General features: G+C 41.6%; 1 protein-coding gene across 10 annotated transcripts in view; it reads right to left on the bottom strand.

Moving 5' to 3' along the window:
- The window catches only part of KDM4C (lysine demethylase 4C), a 351,443-nt gene that overhangs the window by 5,212 nt on the left and 321,380 nt on the right, over positions 1 to 24,851 (bottom strand). For all 10 annotated transcript variants that reach the window (XR_016210339.1, XR_016210337.1, XR_016210344.1 and 7 more), the window contains 2 exons: positions 4,551 to 4,670; positions 88 to 180 (listed from right to left, as the gene is read on the bottom strand). Coding sequence is in view for 6 of the 10 variants with exons in the window: in XM_051858176.3 (XP_051714136.2) it covers positions 88 to 180; positions 4,551 to 4,670 (213 nt within the window). In the remaining 4 variants the exon portion in view is untranslated. The remainder of the gene's footprint in view (positions 1 to 87; positions 181 to 4,550; positions 4,671 to 24,851) is intronic.

Raw genomic sequence — 24,851 nt, 5'->3', positions numbered from 1 at the left:
CCCAGGAACCTTTCCTGCTGGGCTTGGAAATAAAGGGAGAAGACAAGAATTCACTTGGCAGATAGAGTGGCATTTGCCAGCACTTACAAAACGAGCTTTCACTCTCTTGGGTAACTCTTCATCTAAGGTGTAGATGTCCTCTCTCTTCATTGCTATTTGGGACCCATCTTCAAATTCCACCTAATGAGAAAAAAGACATCATTATATATATATATATTGAAAAGCAGACAGGTAATGGCCATTCTTTAATGGTTCCAATTAATGACTTAAGCACAGATCAAGAGGACCAATGAGCATCCATGACGGTGGGAAGTGCTCTTCCCTTGTCAAACAAACTACACACAAAGAACTGGAAACAGGCCAGGTAGATGGGAAAACCCTGTCCTCCAAAGCAAAAACAAAGTAGCTGTTGATCAAGTGATGGCTCAGAATATGGGGTTGTGATAAATTTAGCAACAAGACAGGCTAGGCCAGCTAGCACCATTTGCCTGCTTCTTACATTTGACAATGTAACAGGGAGAATTGCTCCTCTTCGCAAAAGATGCTATACTTTCTCTTGTATAACAATCTTCTCAGATAAAATTATGCAACTTACACTCCCCAAACTCACTTTTGTCAAATTCAGTCAAACAGGCCAGGAAAACATGAGCTTTTCAGCTTCATAACAAGTCAATCATATTAATGTGTGAAAATTACATTCTCATTTAAAACAAAAATGTTTAAAACTTTTTTGTTACCAACCAAATGGGAACAAATAATCTCATAATGAATTTTTTCAACATTTTAGAAGATTTTTGTCAGAGCAAAGGGAAATGACACTGGCCAGTAACAGAAATTCAGAGCAGATGAGTTTAGGTTTGTTTAATATGAACACTTTTATGAGAAAACAAAAGGAATGTAGTGAGGTAGAATATGTATATCAATTTGGAACTATTATGATACTTTTATAGTCCTTAACTGTTCTGTTTGCACGCTTTAAGAAATGAAAATATGGGGCTGGCGTGGTGGCATTAACAGGTAAAGCTGCTGCCTGAGACGCCAGCATCCCACAGAAGAGCTGGTTTGTTTCCCAGCTACTCAACTTCTGATAAAGCTCCCTGCTAATAGCCTGAAAAAAACAATGGAAGATGGCCCAAGGAGTTGGGTCTCTGTACATGCGTGGGAGACCCAGATGAAGCTCCTGGACCTAGCTTCAGCCTGGTCTAGCCCTGGCCACTATAGCCATCTGGGGAGTGAACCTGTGGATAGAAGAGTTCTCCCTCTCTCTGTAATTCTTTCAAATAAATGAATCTTTAAAAAAAAAATCCTTGTACTTCTAATCAAGGTGGCTCAAAACATGCAATTGTGCTTTTTTAAAAAAAATCTGCTTGAATTTGAAAAAAATATTAAAATAAAGATAAAATATAAAACTAAACTTCTGGGGCAGAATTTTGGAACAGCAGTCAAGAAACCACTTAGGACATCCACACCCCATCAGAGTGCCTGGGTTCAAGTCCCTGCTCCACTTACAATTCCAGCTTTGTGCACGTGTACCTGGGAAGCAGAGAAGGTGATGGCTGAAGTGACGGGGTACTTTCCACCTATGTGACAGGCTTGGAGTGACTAGTCACAGCTATTGTAGGCATTTAGGAAGTGAATCAACAGATGGAAGATCTCTCTAGTGAGCATGTTCTGCCTCTCAACTAAATAAAACTTTTGAAAAGATAAAATTAAACTTATTACCCACATACTGATAACATGTGACTAAACTGAACAACAGGCTGGAAGTAGGTCTTTGTCACTGGAGAACTCTCTCATTTCTCAGAATGCTCAGGGTAGGAAGGGTTCTCTGACTGGCTTTGTCTTGGCAGAAAGGCTTCTTAATGGTTAGGCCAAGGTGTCACCTCATTTATACAATTGCACAGCATAGCTAGAACCACCGTGCCTACCCTTTTGTTTTTGATCATTTGAAAATTCTAAAAGAGAAAAAGGCAATCATAAAACTGAGAGAGTATGCTACACTAGGACTGGCGTGAGCAAATGTCCTAGCTTGCCTGGGATACTGAGAGGCAGCTCTTTCAGTAAGAAAATCAGGGCTACCCAAAGGCAAGCAGTGCCTGGGTGAGAAAGATCCGAGAGTATGTTCTGGTCCTTCTCTTTACCACTGCATGCTCCTAAACAAATATTAAAATTTTTACTTTTTTTTTTATTTAATAAATGTGAATTTACAAAAGTGCAACTTTGTATTGTTGTGGCTCCCCCCCAACCTCCCTCCCTCCCGCGGCCCTCCCCTCTCCCACTCCCTCTCCCATCCTGCCCTTCATCGAGTTTCATTTTCAATTACCTTCATATACAGAAGATCAACTTAGTATACACTAAGCAAGGATTTCAACAGGCTGCCCTCACACAACCGCACAAGGTATAGGGTATTGTTCGACTAGTAGTGTTGTTTTTAAGTTTCATAGTAAAACACATTAAGGACAGAGATCCTACATGGGGAGCCTGTACTCAGTGACTCCCGTTGTTGATTTAACAATTGGCACTCTTATTTATGATGTCAGCAATCACCTGAGACTCTTGCTATGAGAAGCCCCTTGAGTTCACCGACTCTGAACTTGTTTAGTCAAGGCCATTTCACAGTGGAGGTTCCTTCCTCCCTTCAGAGAAAGGCGCCTCCCTCCTTGATGGCCTGTTCCTTCCGCTGGGGTCTTGTTCACCAGGATCTTTCATTCAGGTTGTTTTGCCACCGTGTCATGGCTTCCCATGCCTGTGAGACTCTCATGGACCTTTTAGCCAGATCCGAATGTCCCAAGGGTTGATTCTGAGGCCAGAGTGCTGTTTTGGGAATTTGCCATTCTATGAGTCTGCTGTGTGTCCTGCTTCCTCCGCGGGATCATTTTCTCCCTTTTTTTTCACTTTTTATTTTTTAATTTTTTTTATTTTTACTTTTTATTAAAACAAAAATATGTTCACTGATCTCTTTCTCTTCATTTATAAAATAGAAGTCAATGACTACTGTTTTGCAGGAGTACTGCAAAGGCCAGAAAATGTAAACACTTAGAATATTTAGCACTGTGCGATAGGTGTTTGGTCTATTTATTTTTATAAATGTGTTCACTTATTCAATGGTGAACATGAATAATTAGACACAAAACACAAAATGATCTCAAAATGCCACTTGGCTTAATGAGGACTTTTAAAGTACTTGTGCTTGAGAGACAATTTTAACATTTGTCTTAACTTTTCATTGAGTCTATAAATATGCCCATAGTTTTATGTTGACAGGCCATCATAAATTCAACTGATGTTAACACACTGATTACTAATTAGTCTGAATTTCAACATATCCTCATTATGTGGTATTTTTCATGTAGTAAATGGCTTTGCTACATGTAAGAAGCTTCACTTTTGTACTTATTATTTCATTAAATGTAATTATTCTCTTTTGAATAATGTAGTAATGCTTCTTTTCCAGAAAATCTCCAGCATTACCAGCCTGTCTTGTGATTTTTGTCTAATTCTTGACATTCTGACACAAAAAAGTCTAGTACTTACCCCATTATAAATAACTTGAACATGCAACTTACCACTGCCACTAATACCACATGCAAAGGAAAACAACCCTTATACACACACACACAATGTTCATTCCCTTAGGCATTTCTAGAACATGAAAAATGTTCTACCCTAAGTTTTTCAAACTTCTTTGAACAGCTTTAATTACACTGAGCTCCAGCTCCTGATGCAGCATCTTATAATGTCCTCTTCCATTTAGGCACTTGCTCCTTATCAGGCCTCCAACAATTTCTCTGCTGAAACTGGCAGTCTTATCATTCTCGAGCTGTTTTTCAACTTAACAGGCCTGAACCTTCTTGCTTTTTCTCATTTTACTTCAATCTTCCTGTTTTCACTCCTCTGTTTAGTTTGAGAATGTTGATTTCTGCCACAGTGGGACTGAAAATACTACCATGTACTGGTTCTAATAAATGTGTCCTTTTTCAAAAGCCTTTCTGAATGAATAAAAATGCACATGTGCGATCCATGTTGCTTCCCTTATTAGAGCTAAACTCATTGTTATTTCTGGTAGAAATAAAATAATTTCACTTTTTAATTGTATGCATACTGCTTAATGCCAGGTATGAACAGAAAGGCTGAGGGTGTACAATCACTGAACACTGCCCACATCTGTGCCAGTGTGCCATGAGATGCCTGGCAGGCATCTGTCCCTCTGCAAAAGCCAGCATTTTGGCTGCTGGCTGACGAACAGCCATCTCTATCTTGGCTTACGGTGAGAGGAACCAGTTGGTTAGTTAGGTTCTCCTCATATACTGGAAGCCCATCATCTTTTTGGTCAAGATGTATTCTTATCAATTAAACACTTCAGGAAATGTTCTTAGGGTTTCCCAGTGTCCAACTTGGTAATAAAATTCCAGAGCCTGGGTCATAAGACACTGAGTCTCTGTCTCCTTTGTAGGACACGAAGTGCCCCACATCCATGTGGCTTACTGATCAGCAGTACGCTGGGTACTTGTCTCCTGCGGCTCCTCCTGCCCGTCACAGGGAGAACTCACCTGGTACATGTGGGCGACATTTGACCCAAGATATTTCGCCCCGTAGAGTTTGCCATCAGGCCACTTGACTTGGACAACTTCTCCCTCAGCAGGAGGGCCCAGCTTCACGCAATCCCGGCTCTGTGGAATAAACAAGACAGGCTTTTCAAGGCAAGTGCCTAAGTGCCTAAATTCAGAACTTAGCAAATGATGAACTCCTGGCAATTAGAAGGAGTTACTGCCTCTGTGTTTTATGGATAATGATCTCGCATGAGTGTTCAGGGGAAGAGATATGAGCCAAAAGGGTACTTAAAGATTCAGTCTACATCATAAAGTTGCAAAGGAACCACCATAATCCAAGCAGGAAAAAATAGCAGCATTTACATTTGCTATTTGACAAAGAATTGTTCGGGGGGTAACTAAAATATGCATTGAAACTGCTTCAGCTGAGAAATAGACCAGCTAATAATTTATAACACCTGACATTTATATAGCATTTTTTTTTTCCCAGTGAATGAAATGCTTTAGCACACATCTCACTTGATCCTTATAATCACTCCATGAAATTGGCAGAGATTATTAATTATTCCCATTATATTGAGAAGGAAATGGACCCTCTGAGGGGTGCTCCCTTAAGTCATCAGGGTCTCTGGAAAAGTGAAGCTAAGCAGGAAAGAGACAAGGACACCCAGGTGGGAGACGGGAGAGGAAGTAGTAGAGTGCCATCAGGGCTGGTAGGGTGTACAAAAGTACAAAAAGGTGGACTAGTGGATGCATCTGAAGCAGGACATGCTAAGTTGGGTGCTGTGCCTTGCCCAGGACACCCGAAGACCCCTGGCCCTCCCCAGGCAGGCACATGTCTGCTGGAATATTCCACTGAGCAACCAGCCTGCTCCCTTACACAGGTCATCATGGTGGCACCCGTAACCCACAGACCTCTCACTTCTTGTCTTTTGCTCCAAGTTGCCACCTCCAAGGGCAGTAATACAGAGCACAAATCCCTAGGTTCACAGTTAGTTCATCCTAGAAGGTGCTGTGTTTTTTTTTTTTTTTTTTCGTAGTAGGGTGGGTAGAGGTGCAGGTAAAGTCACAAAAACTTTTCTGTAGACTTAGTTTAAAAACTCTCAAATTTGTATGTATTGAGTACCACATAATATAATGCTAATACAAAGGAATTAAATACTTGACTACTTTGGTAAAAATTTTTTGCATGTTTAGCAATTCATGATTTGCTAATACTAGCATTCTACTGATGAGGCCAATCTAACTGATTGAAATGCACACTTGACCAATCAAGCTCTAAATGCAGCCTGGCACATTCTGTGGTTTAAATGAGAGGCACACATAGCAAATATTTAGTTGTTTATGACTAGAAATCTACCATGTATTACTTTTTATTATTAACAGAAATTCTGCATTATAAAGGAGTGGCCATTTGATTTGAGTATACATGAAAAGCCCAGCTGTTCATTTCTCTAACCATAGACTATTTTCTATTTAGAGCTATGGCCAAAGAAAAAATTCATGTGCTTGGGAGCACTGTAGAACTGACAGTGTGCATCTAACTGAGTCAAAGGTAAAACAAGTTTATACTTGGCCTTCATAACATTTGACCTCAGGGCATGCAGAATTGAAAGGGCAGGCAGTAGAACTGTGTTCTGTTCATGGCCATGGGTTTATTACCTCACTTTCCATCTCCCTTCCAAAGCTCTACATACAGAAAATGATGGTAGGCATAGCTTCTAAGTTCATACTGGATACATGAGTCTGGTCGCCTAGGGTTGGAAGTCCTATCAGCTCTGCCGGTTACTGATCCACAACCCAGATGCTCTGTTAACAGAGGCAGAGGTGGGTGCAATGGGGTGGAGTTTGGTGCTTCTTTCTGCTAAAGTTTTCTTCCAGGTGGTGGGAGCTCCACTAGTAATCTCTTGGCCTTTCTTTACTCCTTTAAGAGGACTAAAAATGACCTTAATTTTATTGCTGAATTCTGAAAGAGACTAAGTTTCTCAAACTATGTGCCATAGTACCCTGAGGTTACTGTGGATTACTTTCAGGGTAAACATGGTGACACTTGTGAGACTGAGACCAGCTTACTAAAGCATTCCATTGTTTGGATCCAATACTGTTGGGTATTTCTTTTCACCTAGGGACACTATAAAATATGTGTAAAATATTAAAAGTGCTGTGAGTCAAGAAGTTTAGTGACCTTTAGTTCAGTCCTTCACCGCTTCTTTTTGAAGCCACCCTGTAGGCAGAGACTATGCTCTTTATTCTGCTCCTTCCACAGGGGAGCCTGCAGTCTCCTATACCACCTGTCACTAGGTAAGCCTGTCTAATTCCAAGACCCAGTGCTAGGAAACCCGTTTGTCCACAGATACACGCTGCATTCTCCGATATTGCCTTTATTAGTAATAAAGGGGATGGTTCATCTCCAAAACCTAACTCCTTTGTCTCTCTGTGGGCAGGATGAGAAGCATTATTTAGTCCTTAATCCCAACAGAGTCAAGTCAGCACCCCGGGGGAAAATGGGGAACTACACTCTCCATTTACTTTTTTTTTTTTTTAAAGACTTATTTTATTTATTTGAAAGACAGAGTCACAGAGAGAGGCAGAGGCAGAGAGAGAGAGAGAGAGAGAGAGAGAGAGAGAGAGAGGTCTTTCATCTGCTGGTTCACTCCCCACATGGCTGCAATGGCTCGAGCTGAGCCGATCTGAAGCCAGGAGGCAGGAGCTTCTTCTTGGTCTCCCATGTGGGAGCAGGAGCTCAAAGAACTTCCACTGCTTTCCCAGGCCAGATCAGAGAGCTGGATGAGAAGTGGAGCAGCCGGGACTTGAACCCAAGCCTATATTGGAATGCTGGCACTGCGGGAAGTGGCTTTACTCGCTATGCAATGGTGCTGGCCCCTCTCCATTTACTTTTAGTGGCAGATTTAAGACATTCCTTTATAACTTAGCTATTTAACTTTACAGATTTGACCTTCAATAGAAGTTCAGTAACTTTTAAAATATAACTTCCCCAATAAACACTGACCAGCAATTTTAGCGCCATTATCACCAAGGTAATATATACTTGTATACTTGATCAACTTCCCATAAAAATATGGCTTTATTAATAACTGAACAAAACTCAAGTAAATATCTGAGATACAGTTTGGTATCTTTTTTCACTAAATGTCAACCCTTAACTCATGAAAAATCTTAACTTGGCAGTGAAAGACCTGACCTCTAGTAGCCCCTTGTAGCTCACTCACCACCAATGTTGCTCTGTATCAGCCACAAACAGCAAATTCATAATCTTTCACATCAGACCCTAGCAAATATACTTCTTCAGTTTATTTTATCAATCTTCTTGCTTTCAGAACTCTTTTCCCTTACTGATAGAAAAATAATCAACCAACTGCATAATAAGATAGATTATCCTGTGAATCCCCCACTTCCACAACCATAAGGCACTCTTAGGCATGATGGCTACCTTCCCAGGTCATTTAGTTAGAAGCGGATATTTCATTTTCATACAGCTTTATTTAGCATGTGTATCTTGTTATTTACTACCAAGCTATATTCCAAATAGATTTAAAGCAGCTTATAGAAAAACACACCCAAAAAAAATGGTGTCAATTCATCAGCTGTCTCACATTTTGAATTTGCCAGAAACTTTCTAAGACCGAGTGAGATAGAAAGCATGAAGCCAAAATCAAAGTCGGAGCATGAGCAGTGATGAACTGGAGTTCAAAGTTTGATAATTAGGCTTCCCTGATCCTCCCAAAGCAGAGCTGCTGAGTCACGAGGTAAGCTGGGTGTCCCCAGAATTGCTGCAACTGCTAATTCCATCTCTATTTAGTGGGCACTTACTGGGTCTGAAACTTTGAAGGTAATAACCCCTAGCTCCCTCAACTAGAGACAGGCAGAGGGTACCCTACAGACACCTGGCGACCCGTCACACTGAGCCCCACGGCTCTGCAAGGCAGGGGCCTCAAGGGTCCTCCTGAGGAGTGGGATTCACGTGTAGTGAAGCTACACTCTTCCCACGATCACTTCAACCAGAGCAGAACCTGGATTTGACTGAGTTTCTAAGGAAGATTACATTTGAGGGGAAAAAATTTTCCTTTGGAACAAAAGGTTCAGCAAAGTTTCAATGCTCTGTTTCCTCTCTCCAAAGCCTCCCAAGGCTACTGTCTCCCGGGGCTGCCCACGGGGAACCAGGGACTACTATCTCAACATGGGACCCCAGTGCAGGAGGGCACAGTTTAAATATGAAGAGTCCAGGGCTCCCAAGCTCTCTGTTATGTGGATGATTTTCTTTTCTGAAGCATTTTAAAATTTAAGATCAATTATTTTAAAGGGTATAAAATGCTGAAGAGATATTTCCTAATACAGTGCTTAGTGTGTTTACCTTTGCTGGTAAACTGAATGCATCAAGACTGTGACTAACCCATTTTTCTCAGTTGCTTTCTGGACCCTCTGAAGCAGGGTATTGCATTCACCTGACATGACATGGCTGTTTGCCATTGACTGTACTGCCTCTAGGGATGGGTAAACTTGCCTAAAATCTACCCGAACCTTGTCACAGGGACATTGGTGTCTAGAGCTGCTAGCAAGCCTGTAGCTACAGTACTAAACAGATGACGTGGAAATTAAAGACTGAAATAACAGTCATCTGCAAGAGGGGACGTCTACCTATGACAGCTACTTACAAGATTAAGATTGCAGCATCAGCCCAGCAAGAGAACTGTGTCATTTCCCATTTCAACCAGGGTCCTATGCAACCTCGACTAACTAAAGAGTAAAGCCCAACTGACAGCCTAAATATTTTGATTCTAAAGTCACTCTGCTCTTGAACTCTTATTGGGCTTTTTAAAGGGGACCCATGAAGCTACCCTCAAATTTTGCCTGCTTTATCCTCACATTCCACTGCCTCCTATACTCCTAATAGGTGTAAACCACAGTCAGCCCCATCTATCAGTTCACCCACACCAGATGAAGACATGACATGGCATGTGACTTTCTAGTAGTTCATGGACTTATATATAGTGTGGAGCCTCTGATGGTGCCCCTGTGGGAAAAGCTTAAGTAACCTGGAGCAAAATGATGTCAACAGCTGCAAGCATTCTGGGATAATCACCTGCTCATTACTGGGCTTTGGCAGGGATTAACAAGACTGACTGGCAGCCATGTAATAATCACAGTGCTAATCAGTCACGGGTGTGTTGGCCCAGCATCTGAACTCCCTTCTCTCTTCAGAGTCTCAGTGGGAGGCAGAGCTGGCCCTACTATGACAGACTGTGAACAATGCCAGAAACTCCCCTTCCCAGCTTCCCTAGAAGCAAAGACATTCACAGGGGTCTGGCCAGCATTTAGAACCTGTGATCAGAGACACAGAGAGCGAGATGCTATCAAAAGCCAGCTGTGGGCTTCACTTGCTTCCACAACAAGGAAAGCACCTGTGGCCTCATCCTGCCTACAGTTCCAACTGAACAGCCTCCTCATTTTCTGACCCTTGTGCTGCATTCCGAGAGACTCCACGAGCTCTTCCTGATAACTTGCCGATAAATCTCTGCAGAGCGCACATCTCCATCAGTTTCTGTTGCTTACCATTCAGCTATCCTGACTGAGGAGTTGGGTGACGGCACATCCCTCCTCTCATAAAGAGGAAAAGAAGTGTTTCATTTACTGACAGAATATAAAACTTCCCACACCATCCGATCCTCGTTCAAAACGCTGAGGAGAAAAATTATCCCCAAAGGAAGGGAGCACACTGATGGAAGCACCTACATGTTTACAAGGCCTGGCCCCGAAGGACTTGCAGGGGACTCCACATCCTCTCTGCAAACCTCCGTAAAACATATTCCAGATCCTAAGGCAAGTCTCCACGCACCTTGAGCCATTAAGAAATGGCCTATTAAGGGGGCTGCTTTGTCAGACACAGCACTCCAGACTATTTGGAAATATCTCATGTTTAGGTAGAGATTAACAAAGATACAAAACATTTTTCTTAACAATATTTTGTTCTGTGCTTCATCTACTGCTTTCCCAGGCCACAGCAGAGAGCTGGATTGGAAGAGGGGCAGCTGGGAATCAAACCGGTGCCTATACAGGATGCTGGCGCCACAGGCGGAGGATTAACCTACTGCTCCACGGTGCTGTCCCCCTTGGTTGATATTTATAATTTGGTACCTTACCATTTATCACCTACAATTACATTATAAACATTTTCTTAGTTATTGTCTTTTTAAAACTGCATTTTATTCACAAATATATGCAACAATATGAACATGCTACAAATTAATTAGTGATTCTCTTCTTGTTAGATATTTAGGTCCCTCCAATTTTTCCCTATCATATATATTTCTAAATAAATGTTCATCTAAGTTACTGAGTATATTCTTTTTTTTTTTTTTTTTTTACAGGCAGAGTGGACAGTGAGAGAGAGACAGAGAGAAAGGTCTTCCTTTTGCCGTTGGTTCACTTCCAGTGGCCGCTGCGGCCAGCGCACCACGCTGATCCGAAGCCAGGAGCCAGGTGCTTCTGGTCTCCCATGGGGTGCAGGGCCCAAACACTTGGGCCATCCTTCACTGCCCTCCCAGGCCACAGCAGAGAGCTGGCCTGGAAGAGGGGCAACCAGGAAAGAATCCGGCACCCCAACCAGGACTAGAACCTGGTGTGCCAGCACCACAGGCGGAGGATTAACCTATTGAGCTGCGGCGCCGGCCCCTGAGTATATTAAAACAGCTCCTAGATTAAGAATTACTTGGGGGTGCTGGTGCTGGTGCTGCGACGTGGTAGGTTAATCCTGCTGCTGTGCTGTCATCCCTTATGGGTGCTGGTTCTAGTCCTGGCTGCTCCTTTTCTGACCCAGCTCCCTGCTTTGGCCTGGGAAAGCAGCAGAAGATGGCCCACGTGCTTGGGACCCTGCACCTTCGTGGGAGACCTGGAAGAAGCTCCTGGCTCTTGGCTTCAGATTGGCACAGCTCTAGCTGTTGTGGTGATTTGGGGAGTGAACCAGCAGATGAAAGACCTTTCTTTCTGTTCCTCCCTCTCATATGCCTATAACTCTAACAACTCTCAAAAAAAATATAAAACTTCAAAAAAAAAAAAGTTAATTTCATCAGCTTTGAAAAATTCAACACCAGATCACTTCTCCAGTGCAGTGAATCCCATCTTCACCACCAGAGAAGCTTCTGCATCATTTGGTGTGAGGTGCCATTCCAGGCAGTCTGATGTGTGGTCAGCTTGGGAATCACTGCTCTAGGAGGACCTCTCACCATGCACACTGCATGCTCCATGTGTAAGACACAGCCAATCCCACAGTCCTTCCTCCCATGCCTTTTCAGTGAGAGTCCTCTAAGATGCCTAAAAGAACGTCTGGAATGCCCCTGCCCCAAGCTTTCTGGGTCTAAGTGTGATCCACGCTGGTTACAGAACATTTCAGGTTTGGGGTTAATGGTTTCAACCCAAGCTGCTTCCACATAAACCCTAACCGTTCCAGGAAAACACCGAGTCTGATTTGCAGTTTTCCTTTTTAATACTTTGACTGTTTAAAGATACACACACACACACACACACACACACACACATTTCTATACCCCAAGCTGCTATGATTGTGTGTTTTAAGACAGAGATGCCTGCCTTGCTCCCTCAAGCAGCCAAAATCTCTCCCCCACTGTTCACAGGTGGCCAGTGCCCTGACACATGTCCACACTCTCCTTCTGCACGACAGTTTTACTCCCACAGAAAGAGTAGCACTAACACTGAGCTACTGAACTGAAGCCCAGCTGATTTGTTAGTGTGCACTTTCCCTTCAGCTACAAGCCAGGAGAGGACATAATGCCTGGGAGAGGTACTGCAGGCCCAGAGATGGAGCTCATTTTATTAGTCTGAAAGTTATTACAGCATGAAGCCTCAGAAGGTATATTTATAAAATAAGTCACATCCTTATGATATTAGAACCAGGTGAGATTCCAGCATGAAAAAGCTTTAAAAGGCACAGAAAGTACAAAGTTAGGCAGCTTATTTTGGCAATTATCTTCCTGGATCCTTTGAAGTGAGGAAATTTAAGAAAAGCTAATAACGAGAAACAAGGCTGGCATGGGGGACTGTCTTGCCCCAGAAGGGACCCAAGAGGCACTGAGCCTGTGCACACAGGGTGATGGCACCATAGTGCTGACAAGTCTATGCATTCTTGGAACTAGAGAGTGAGGAAACTGACTCCCTTGCTCTGAGAGACTGCCTTCTTCTCTGGCAAACACGGAGTGTACACTGTGGACCTGGCACTGACGGGGAACTGGGAAAAGAGACAAAATGACCTAGTCCTTTCAGAACCCTTGTTTGCAAAGGAGTCAGATCCCCCCCCGAGGACTCCACCATACACACAAGGATCTATAGTATGAGGTGCTGTGTGAACAAAGGTGACAGCCAGGGAGGTGGGAACTCTACGTGTCCACACCTCACCTTCCTATGACATCAGCTGTGTCAAAGGCTTTCTCCTCTTCAGATTAACCACAATTTCTCTTGCCTCCTCTCCAGGTTAAACCATTCTCTAGACCAGATGTCAAAGGAAGAAGCCAGAAATGTTTGTGGGACTCACTGACACTGGCATCATCAATTTGATGTTAGCTGGCCTCTTACAGTGGGTCAGGCTATCAGACCAAGCAGGAGGACGGAACTGTAGTCTTGGTCCCTTCCCGTAACTCTTAGCAGTATTCTCGAAGGATCCCTCCAAAGATTCCAGGGTTGAAGCTCCAGTCATACGGGGAGCATGAGATTTACAAGCTACTCAAACAGGGAAATTTATTAGAAGTTCTGGTAATTCCTCTTAGAGCCTTCTTTCAGTAACGTGTCCTTTTTAAAAAAGGTATTGAACCTACATGACTGGAAAGTATTAAGGAAATGGGGCTGGCGCTGTGGTGCAGGTTAAAGCCCCGGCCTGCACCCTTGGCATCCCATATGAGTGCCAACTGAGTCCTGGCTGCTCCTTTTCTGATGCAGCTCTCCGCTATGCCCTGGGAAAGCAGCAGAAAATGGCCCAAGTCCTTGGGCCCCTGCACCCACGTAGGAGATCTGGAAGAAGCTCCTGGCTCCTGGCTTCTGATAGGCTCAGCTCAGCTGCGGCCAATGCGGCCATTTAAGAAGTGAACCAGTGGATGGAAGACATTTGTCTCTGTCTCTCCCACTCACTGTCTGTAACTCTACTTCCCAAATAAATAAATATTAAAAAAGTATTAACACAAGTCTTGTGCTTAAGAAAACTCTAATGAGTTGACCAAAAATTAGTGGTTGCTAACACTAACAGTATCACTCCCACCAGAGCCACAGACTCCACCTACATATTTATCCTGTGCTAGGCACCACACTAACTGCTTTATACTTTGCATTTCAAGAATCTCAGTAATAATCCCATTATCCCTTGGCATCTTTTGATGGTCTGATGTTAGGGTACCCCTGCCCTACCCCTGCAGACACCAAAATGAGCGAATACCCAAGTTCCTTATATTAAATAAATGCACATACCTGTACAGAACCTATACACACCCTTCTATATACTTTAAATTGTCTCTGGAATATTTGTAATATATAACACAAGGAAATAATATGTAAATAGTTATTACTCTGATCTAGGGAATAATGACAAAGGAGAAATATGTACATGTACAGTACACATGTAACTTTTTGTGAGTATTTTCTATCCACAATTACTTGGATCCATAGATGCAAAACCCAGGGATACAAAGGGTTGACTGCATTTATTATTATCTCCATTATATGGACAAGGGAACTGGTGTTAACTGCCTTGCCCAGGGTCACAGAGTTAGCTAGCAGAGGAAAAATGCACACAAGATCTTTTTGCCACTTCGGCAGCTCTTCCTTCCTTGGGGGAGAGCCAATACCAGTGCTGATGAATGTCCCAGAGCTAGCTGCATCCTCCTGCAGTTTTTCTCTGCAGACACTAACACAAAAGCACCCCAGGACTGTAAGTCCACATACTCAAATAAGGGGAAAAAAATTCCATTTATACAGGACTGATTCTTCCCCACCCCCACATTTTATAGTGGTTGGCAGGGGCGAAAATGCATGAGGGGAATAAAATATTTTATTGTATCAATAAAAATTTATGTTGCAAAACGAAGACAGACAGGCTTGAGGTGAATTTCTCCATGGTGGTTTCTAAAAATAAACGTCAGTTCCAAAAGCTAAAAAAGGAAAGAAGAAAGGAAAGATACAGATAAACGCTGAGGGGAGAGAAGACGGTCCTGTGGTTCCAGGCCATGCCAGGCCATGTATCTACAGTCCCCACTCTGCCCTGCAGTGCCTTCTTTATCTGGGGTCTGTCACTGAAGGGTAGTGCTTCTGAGGTCTATAGTCAGGCTGCCTGCCTGGAGTCAGAAGACTTGTTTCCTTAATGATAAAAGCGGATACTGGGCAGGCTTTTGGCATCGAAGTTAAGCCACTGCTTGGAATACTTACATCCCATATTAGACAGCCTAGGCTCAAAAGCTGGCTCTGCTTCTGATTACAGCTTCCTGCTAATGTACACCATGGGAGGCAGCAGTGATGTTTCAAGTACTCGGGTCTTTGCCACCCATACTGGATTGAGTTCTCGCCTCATGGCTCCTGGCTTTGGCCTGGCCCAGCCATGACTATTGCCAGCTTTGGGGTATGAACCAGAGGATGGGAGATCTCTTTCCATATGTCTCTCTCTCTCTCTCTCTCTGTTCAAATGAATAAAATACATAAAATTGAGATATTGATGCTATCTTGCAGAGCTACTGGGAGAACTAGAGCTAATACCTAATTAAAGAAAAGAAGAATAGAAAAGTAAGGCAGTTGCTGAGTTTTGAGTGAACCGGGATTGGATTTAATTTCTATCAAAAGGGAACACCCACAGGATGGTAGGGAGGGGACAAAATCCTCAGAAGAAAGAGATCCTTGGGATTAAAAACAGTGAAGCCAAGACTGAGAAGCCAAGGATATAGACTTTGGGACAAGGGATGTTAAAAATGAGCAACTTAAATAGCACACAGAACTGCAAAAGATGAGCATATATGTAATCCTCATGTAAAACTAAACACCAAGGCAAGGCAGGGGGGCAAGTGTCAGCATCCCCTAAAAAGGAGCAAGATGATTCACCCCAGGGCACACAGCTAATAACTAGATGGGGAGGAGGGAGTTATTCACTGAACACAGCATTTTTGAGCATTGCTTTTTTGCATTTCTTGTATATCTGGAACAATGGGATGAGTAGTGAGTAAAACAGATGTGGCTTTTACTTTATGCGACTCTTTAGTGGAAAACACAGCCATTAATTTTTTTAAAATAAAAGGTTTTAAATAAGTTTATGAACTTCTCCATAAGGGAACTATAGCATAGGGCAGAAGTATTTAACGCTATATGGTCATTATATCACAGAGACCTTCAAGATGCCTCAAGAGAGGAGAGATCTAAAATGAAATACTGACAAAGCAATCTGAAAGGATCCAGATAAGTGAAACCAGTGCAAAAGAGCAAGGATACAAGGAGTTCTCAGAGGAGTTTATATCTTTTTAAGAAATAACTTTTTTTTCTGATTATAAAACTAAAACCTGCTCATATGGAAACTATAAGGTGAAAAAGTTGAAAATCATAATCACCTATGATTACACTCTCTAAAGATAATCAGTAACATTTTAATGTATTTTCTTTGAGGATTTTTCCTTTGCATATTTATATTTTTCTACATAATTGGGATCATTCAGTATATACAATTTTGCACCTGGTTTTTCCATGTATTATACTGTGCCACTAAATACCCTTTGAAACTGTGATTTTTAAAACCTGCATAAATAATTCATTTAACCTTCCTTCTAGCGGCACTGGTGAGTGCTTAGTGTCCAGGTCAGAGAAACAGAGTTGTCCAGTTGCAGATTGCACTTAGGGCAGGATGTTCTCACACCCGAGGGCAACATTCTCAGTGGGACACTGTGTAAGAAAGAGCATTCTGCAACCACTGTGTTTATTAGAGCATTCATTCCTTCCCCTGACTGGGGAATGAGATCTGTTTTGTTTAGACTTGCAAGGATTTAGGAGAAGGGACCCGAAAGCTCCCTAAAAAATATGCAAGAGAGAATGGGGTTATTCATTTTGGCTCTAAGAGTCAAGGACCAGAACCAGCTCTTGGGTGTTTCCAAGAACCACCATTCACATTCTACGTAAAGTAACTAATGCCTTCTAACACTTACATAGAAAGCTAACAGTGAGCAGTGTTCTGGAATGGGCCTGAAGACCATTCACCAGGGCAATGGTAGGGCAGACTTCATGCCGTAGGGGGAAGTTCAAGGGAGTCGCAGATCAGGGTCAGTGGAAGGGAAAGCAGCATTAAGAGCCAACATGGGAGAGGACTGTACACTACCATTTTAGTTTGTCTTACCTATATAACAACCCTGAACTTAGCCATGGTGACTCAGAATTTCTAGCCAAGGCCCCCTGGTTCAAGAATCTCTCATTTAATGGCCAGGAGAAGACTTATTGACAGTATGGGCAAAGCTGTGACTACTAGTCTTGAACTTCTCAAGTGCTACTCTAGTGCCCATCTTCCTTCACCAAAGCCCTTGGAACACAGTGTGGAAAAGAACAGCAAGAAAAATCAGACATACACATGGTTGTATTTTCCCATGATCTAATTGTAGTTGCTCTCTGGCTCCATTCCTTGAGCTCTTTATAATATCAACTTCCTCTATGGTTAAACAAATGGAGCACCCTTTCCCTCAACACCCCAGGGAGCCCTGTTTGATACAGCACCACCTTGGTATTGGGTGGGCCCGCAGAAGGCCTGTGTTAGCTTAATCAATCCAATGACATGCAAACAGGTAAAGCAAAAAGCAGAGGAAAGGATGAAACAGATGGGTGTGTGGGTCTCAACGTACTGCTGTGCAAAAAGGCTTTTATAAAATTTCCGTGGTAAAATGGACAACTGCAAAAAGATTTCAAGCTATGTAAAAATGTCAAGAATTAATACTCTCGAACTGACACCTAAGAAAAACTGCTAGCCACCAAACAATAGTGCAACACTCCAGTAACACTCTATGTCTCATAGTGGGCGGCTGTGTGCTTAAACAACTGATGTTCAGCTCTCCGCCTCCGCCAAGCTGATCACAAAGGGCTCCCTCCCTCACACTGACCATGCAAGTAGTCATCAAGGCTGGGAATCCAGAAAGCGGAGTGCATGTGTGCAAAGGAGTGGACAACTTGGCTGAGCCTACATTCCCATGCTTACAGGCAGAAATGACTACGGTCACTCACTGGTTTTCTCTCCTGCCAGGACAGGCAGAAACCTGAGGGTTCCTGCAGGCCAATGTCCCAATTTTAAAAGAGAAGGACTGAAAAAATGAAAATGTCTTGGACAAAATGACAACTCACCAAGACCTGGGTTTATATGATTTAGGTTTTCATGGCCCAGCAGTGTGAAGTTTGGAACAAATGAGGCACACCTGGAAAGGATTTTTAATAGGAGATTAAAAAGGAGCGTCAGGAAGGGTGAAGACAAACTAGAGATTTTATGAGAGTGGGAGTTGTTGAAAACTGTCAGCTTGAATAAAGTGAAAATTCAGAAGGAGGCATCCTGAGTGTATGTGTACAAAGAAAATAACCCAGAATGTCCTCAAGGCTGCAAATATGTTCGTGAGCACAGCAAAAAATGAGAGCAACTCCATTCTATAAATACCTTCCATGAAAGCTACTGCTTCAACTCTTAGTTCAACATGTCCTTCCTTTCAGACTAAATGCAAATAAGTAGGGGCCAACAGTGTGCCACAGCTGGTAAAGCTGCTGTCTGTGACACCGGCATCCCATTAGGGCTCTGGTTTGTGTCCTGGCTGTTCCACTTCTATCCAGCTCCCTGCTAACAGACTGGGAAAAGCAGCGGAACATGGCCCAAGTGTTTGGGCTCCTGCCACCCACGTGGGAGATCTGGAAGAAGCTTCTGGCTCCTGGGTTTGCCCTTGCCCAGCACTGTCCATCGCAGTCATGCGAGAAGTGAGCCAGCAGATGGCTATCTCCTCTGTCTCTCCCTCCCTCTAACTCTGACTTACAACAGATGTCTATGAAGAACAGGACGAGTGTAATTATTACCAGTATATCGCCAAGAGAGACTAGTCTGGCTAAGTGCTAGACAGATAAATAGGATGGGTGAGGAGAGGGCAACACATCAATCTATAATTCAACACTTTTACCCTTTAAGGGAACTCAGAATTTCCCCAAATGATTCTTCTGTTGCTAAAAAGCTGCGAAATCCAAATAATCTTAATGTGAAATTAAAGAGAATTTTGGTGTTTGTAGAGTCTTACAAAATGAGAATGAAAATGATATGCAGATAACACACCATTGTGAGATTTACCCAAACAAGAGCTTTTAATCCACAAAGGCTTAAAACCACATGAAAGGAGGGCGGTGAATTTAGCTTTACTGATGCTCTCAAGCCTGGAATGCCTGGCTCAGAATTACACGGAGGACATGGCATGCCCTTTTCTGATAGGTAATGAACCTTTGAAGTAGGAGTGTCTCTGTTCTTTTCATACTGTATATTAGTCTTTATTTGAATCCTGATTCTTGCTAATACTGACATCCTTAATGAACAGTGAGTAGTCAATTAATTTTTCTGTTACATTTTTTCAATCTACCAAAAAGGTAACAGGTTTGTTAGCATCCTTAGTTGTTTTCTATGAAACGGACGCCAATAGTTCTGAACAGAGGAAGATTTGCATATCCTGGAAACTGGGAACCAAAACACACCAAAGGGAGAGGTTCCAGGACACGCAAGCACCCAAAAATAAGAAGGGGAGGAGGCAATTCCAGAACTAGAACAGCTGAAACTGGCTTTTTAGGTTAAATTGGGAGGGGAGACAGCAGCATTTTAGGGATAAAATGATGAGACAGAGGAAAACAAAGGGTAAAGGAGATGCACCTGCCAGCAAACAGCTTTACATTTTTACCTGTATTATTTATTTGAAAAGCAGAGAGATAAACAGCACTCCCATCTGCTGGTTCACTCCCCAAATGCCAGGACAAAGCCAGGAACATGGAACTCAATTCATATCTCTCATGAGGGTGGCAGAGACCCAACTTGAACCATCACCTGCTGCCTTGCAGAGTGCACATTAGCAGGAAGATGGTGAAACAGATCAGTAGTGAGGAGGGACGCAAACACAGGCACTCTTATGTGGGATTAAGGCATCCCATGGAGCATTTTAACTGCGAGTCCAAGCGTCCACTGCAACCCCAACCCTGCAAATAATTACCAATCAATTACAATAACATTAACAACTCACAGGATGTGACTCCTAGCTTTTATCATGCAAATATGATGCCAGGTGCATTCAAATAAATATTTGTGTGTACATGCACTGACACACACAAAGCTTATATACATATTTTTAAATCCTGGGAGGACATACAAGAAACAGGCAGAGCTGGGATTTCCAGATGCAGGTGGTACAGGAACTCATCCTTTTTGTCTTATATCCTTCTCTATCTCTAGAAGTTTAGCCAATCAGGGGCACATTATGTAACCAGTTGTATATACATGATTATTAAATTACTACTCCTAACCAGACACATTTGTCTACCAAAGTCTTTCCCTTTAAAAATGCTCAGTCTCAAAAATGAGGAATGTTCTAGACTCTGTATAGTCACACAGTCCACCTCCTTCAGAAAAAATGAAGGCTCTTCTCAGCAAATGTATTAACCTCTACATTGTTTTATGAGGAGGGAGCCCTGGAGGTAGTGAGCCACTGAACAGAAAGAGAAAGTCAAAGTTCAGGGGAGAGCACTCAGGTGACAAGTGCAGAGAACGGGAGAGAGAAATAACATCAAATAAATAAGTGCTGAGGAAAGTCAGGGATTACGGAAGATTACAATGAGCTATACAGTAAGACCAGATCTAAGTATGTGTGCTAACACTGAAGGAAAACGTGTGTACTGAAATAGATTTAAAAACTGTAAATAAAATTTCTTATATAAAAATAATTTCAGAATTCCTTGATTATGTAGGGGACAAGGAAGGGGACTAGTAAGAAGCAGCAGTAAAATTACAGGGTCTAGTGTAGCCAGATGACTGGTATAAAACACACATCTTATATTCTTATAGGATCTCAGCCAGTGTCAATGGCATTCACATCACACTCCTTCAGTAGTTCTCTTTTAATTCCTGTTTTCACAGGGCTGTAGGTGTTGGCTGCTTGGAATATAAAGACAAAGCCTGCTTTTTTGTGTGTCATTTTCTTTCATGCTATACATCAGACAAGATGATTTAAAATAATCTATTTTATCTGTTACTCCAAAAGAAAAAGATTGCTAAAATGCTACTGGAGATGCCCGTATCTCATATCAAAGTGCCTGGTTCAAGTCCCTGTTCCACCTCTCATTCTAAATTCCTGCATGGAAGGCACTCAACTACTTGGGTCCCTGCCACTCACTTGGGAGACCTGGCTGTTGCAGTCATTTAAGGGAGAAAAACAGCAGACAGAAGCTCTACTTCTCTCTTTCAAATAAATAAAATCTTAAAAAGAAATTAAAAGATAATATAATAGACAAAGGAATCACTAGGTCAGATTTTCCTTTATTAAAGGCACAAAAGGGCAAATAGGATACATCTCCAGAAATAATAACCTATAAATATATCCTTTATCTATACTACTAGAAATATAATTTTAATTACCCCTTCCTTTTTGCTGAGTTATTAGCCATGAATCTATCAAAGGCAATCTTTTTCAGGCAGAGATCACATTAGCTTTCATTACTGGTGGAAAGCCCTAATTTGATCTGAAAAATGCATCTATGAAATCACTCAAAACATTGTACTACCATGAAATTTAGATGTTAAACAATGTACAATTATAAAGTTCTTGAATTTCACTGGATCTAAAACTTCTAGAGACTGCAGTCATATCCTCCACTTTATGGAAGGCAAGAAATCAGATGGTGCAGGGACACTGATTTTTGGAAACACACATAACTGACAAAGAACAGAGCAAATCCACAGCTTCTTTTCATTCAATAGTTAGCCTAGAACACCCTGACTACGGGAAACAGTTAGAAATTGGAAAAAAAAAAAACAAAAAACAAATTCACTGCATCTTCTCTCCATACTTCCCTAAATCACTACTCTCCTCCCTTTGCCCACATACTCTGACCTAAAAATATAATTTACTTCAAAATACAAAAGGCAAAATTGAAAACTAGTTTTCTCTTACCCATGAAAATCAGGTAACTTCTTTCAAAATAAGTGCAAAAAGTAAATACTAAAATGAAGGCACTATTGTTCAGAATGGACAGTAGGGACCAATGCTGGATCGATCAATAAAGTAATAATCTAAGCTCATGTTATTACCAGAATAGTTTAAACCCCATGGTCAAGTAGGGATATAAACTCATCATTGATTTATGGCCCCCATATCTTCAGGGATGCATCACCAATTTCTATGCTATAACCTGATGTGTTAGCACCTGGGATTGGATAGAGGTGAAAGATAATGTAAAATGGCTTGTACACAGGCAGCTCCTGGTTGACTATTCACCTCAGGAAGCTCTTGCTGTGAGCTATATATTTCAGAAATTGTATGCGGAAAGCTATGCTTATAAATGTGCCACGGGAAGGGTCAGTGCTGGAAAATTGCAAGCATTTACAAAACATGCATGTAGCAACCTGATTACAACACACTCAGGGTTACAGTATCTGGGTTTCAGATCAAAGTGAAGTTACAGCCTGGAAAGATTTAAAATTCTGAAACCTGCATCATAGACAGCCAGTGTTCTATTTTAATGTAAAGAGAAAGAGAACAGTCAGTAATGCATGCTGACATTCTGCTATTATGAGGTGAAGGGACAGTGACATCTGCCCATGTATTTATTAGATGAATAAGGAAATTTCATTATGCTTGTATTTTCTATTATACGGAAGTTGACTCAGGTCTACACGGAGATTTAGAAATGTTGTCACCGAAATTCAGCTTCTTGCTAAATATTCATGGGGGAGCCAAAGACCACTGCTGCTGCTCCCAACAGTCCTGCTCTTGGCCAGCAGCTGCATTAACACCGTGGGTCCCTCAGCCCTCTCTCATGACAGATTTCTCACTCTCATGGCAATGGGGCAGTAAATAACAATTCACTTCACCCGAAACAGTAGTTTCAATTTTTTTTTCTTTTCAGATCTAGAGACCTTGTTGTTGAAAGAAATCTCACATGGAAGCTAAAACACTGAAGGCTGAAATATTCCCAAGAACTACTTGCTGGAGCACAGCCTTGCTCTAAAGACTAATAATCTTTGCCTGGAAAGGACATGAAACTTAAATATGAACTGGAATTCAAATTTAAAAGCAATATTTGATGGTGACTACAAAATTAAAAGCAAACAACAGTCTATTGTTTACAGATTTAATGCCTGAGAGTGATGGCTATTGATAATAATTTATTTAGTCTTTAAATCAACAACCATTTAATATCTGCTTAGTGTAGGTAAGGCCCTATATTGAGAACAAATTATGTAATTGTACTTCAAACAGACATGGCTCTGGCTCTGTTTTCCCTTTTTTTTTTTTTTTTTACAGGCAGAGTGGACAGTGAGAGAGACAGAGAGAAAGGTCTTCCTTTTTGCCATTGGTTCACCCTCCAATGGCCACTGTGGCCAGAATGCTGCAGCTGGCGCATCGCGCTGATCCGAAGCCAGGAGCCAGGTGCTTCCTCCTGGTCTCCCACGTGGGTGCAGGGCCCAAGCACTTGGGCCATCCTCCACTGCCCTCCCGGGCCACAGCAGAGAGGTGGACTGGAAGAGGAGCAACCGGGACAGAATCCAGCGTCCAGACCGGGACTAGAACCTGGTATGCCGGCGCCGCAGGCGGAAGATTAGCCTATTGAGCCGCGGCGCCGGCTGGCTGTTTTCAAAAAGCACAAAATTTAGTGGATACCAACTAGGATAAGAACTATGACAGAAAATTCAACTTAAAATGGAAAATTGGAAGTTTAATTTCTTTGTAAGTACCTTTTCATTAATTTCTGCTGCACTGATAATGAAACATTTTTCTTTCATTTTTCCTCCCTTCTTGTTTTGAAAAGCAAAACATGTTCCAGTTTTAAAAATTAACTCTAATTACATTCACCATGTAATAGCAGAAGGAGTCACTGTTTCATCTGATATTTCTTATTCCTGCCTCTCTAAAGCATAGAAATTCTAACATTGAGATAAAAGTTTGAAGACTTATCACACACATTTCCAAAGTAGTCGGGATACTAGATCTGAAAATAAGCTGTCCTTGTGCTTTCTGCAAGCTCAGAATATTAAGAGAAAAAGCTTTTACGGATTTTTGCCTTTTTGCTGTCCCATTTGGAGAAAGCACACAAGGAGCAGAAAGAAACCACATTTTTCTGAGGATGTCTATGTGTGAAGTGCTGCACTACGAGGATAGATATTCACTCAACTTTTATAACAAGTAAACTAAGATGTACAATTTTAATTTATAAAGCTTAGGCTTTGACTTCATAGTATATACAAAAATTAATGCAACATGGATCAAAGAGCTTAATGTAAGATCTAAAACTATAGAACTTTCAGAAAAGAATATACAACAAAGTCTTTGTGATTTTGTTAGACAAGATTTCTTAAGATATGATACCAAAAGAGTGATACATAAACTGATGAAAACTTAATTTACTCTCCAGATACTAATAAGAAAATGAAAACTAGGAGAAAATATTTGTAAATCATGTATGTGCTAAAAGACTCATGTACAGACTATAAAACTACTGGAACTTAATATAAGATAACACAGCTAATTAAATTAAAAATTTTTCTGATCTGGGTAGGCTTTTCAACAAAGATACATGAATGACTAATAAGTTCTTGAAAAGATGCTGAAAATCATCAGTAATTAGGGAAATACAAATTAAAAATGCTGAGATACCACTACACATTCATTATTCTCAAAAAGACAGTAGAGATGTTGGTGAAGATGTGAAGAAACTATAACACAAACATTGCTGGTGGGACCACTTTTGAAAAAACAGTTTGACAGTTTCTTATAAAGCCAAACATATACTTATTATATAGCTCAGTAATCTCACTCCTAGGTATTTACCCAAGAGAAATGAAAACACATGTCTACACAAAGACTTGAAAGCAAATGTTCATGGCAGTATTATTCATGACAGACCAGAGCAGGAAACAATGCAAACGTCCATCAACTGATAAATGGATACACAAAATATTACTACAGTGGAATGTTTTTCAGAGTGGGAGAGAAAAATTTAAGATATAAGTAGACAGAATATATATGGGTAGTCCAACTCATCTCTCTCTTCCTC

The sequence above is a fragment of the Oryctolagus cuniculus genome, chromosome 1 (genome assembly GCF_051225735.1).
Source record: "Oryctolagus cuniculus isolate XC-2025 breed Fujian yellow rabbit chromosome 1, ASM5122573v1, whole genome shotgun sequence".
NCBI classification, from domain to species: domain Eukaryota; kingdom Metazoa; phylum Chordata; class Mammalia; order Lagomorpha; family Leporidae; genus Oryctolagus; species Oryctolagus cuniculus.
This window is presented reverse-complemented; position numbering and strand designations above follow the sequence as displayed.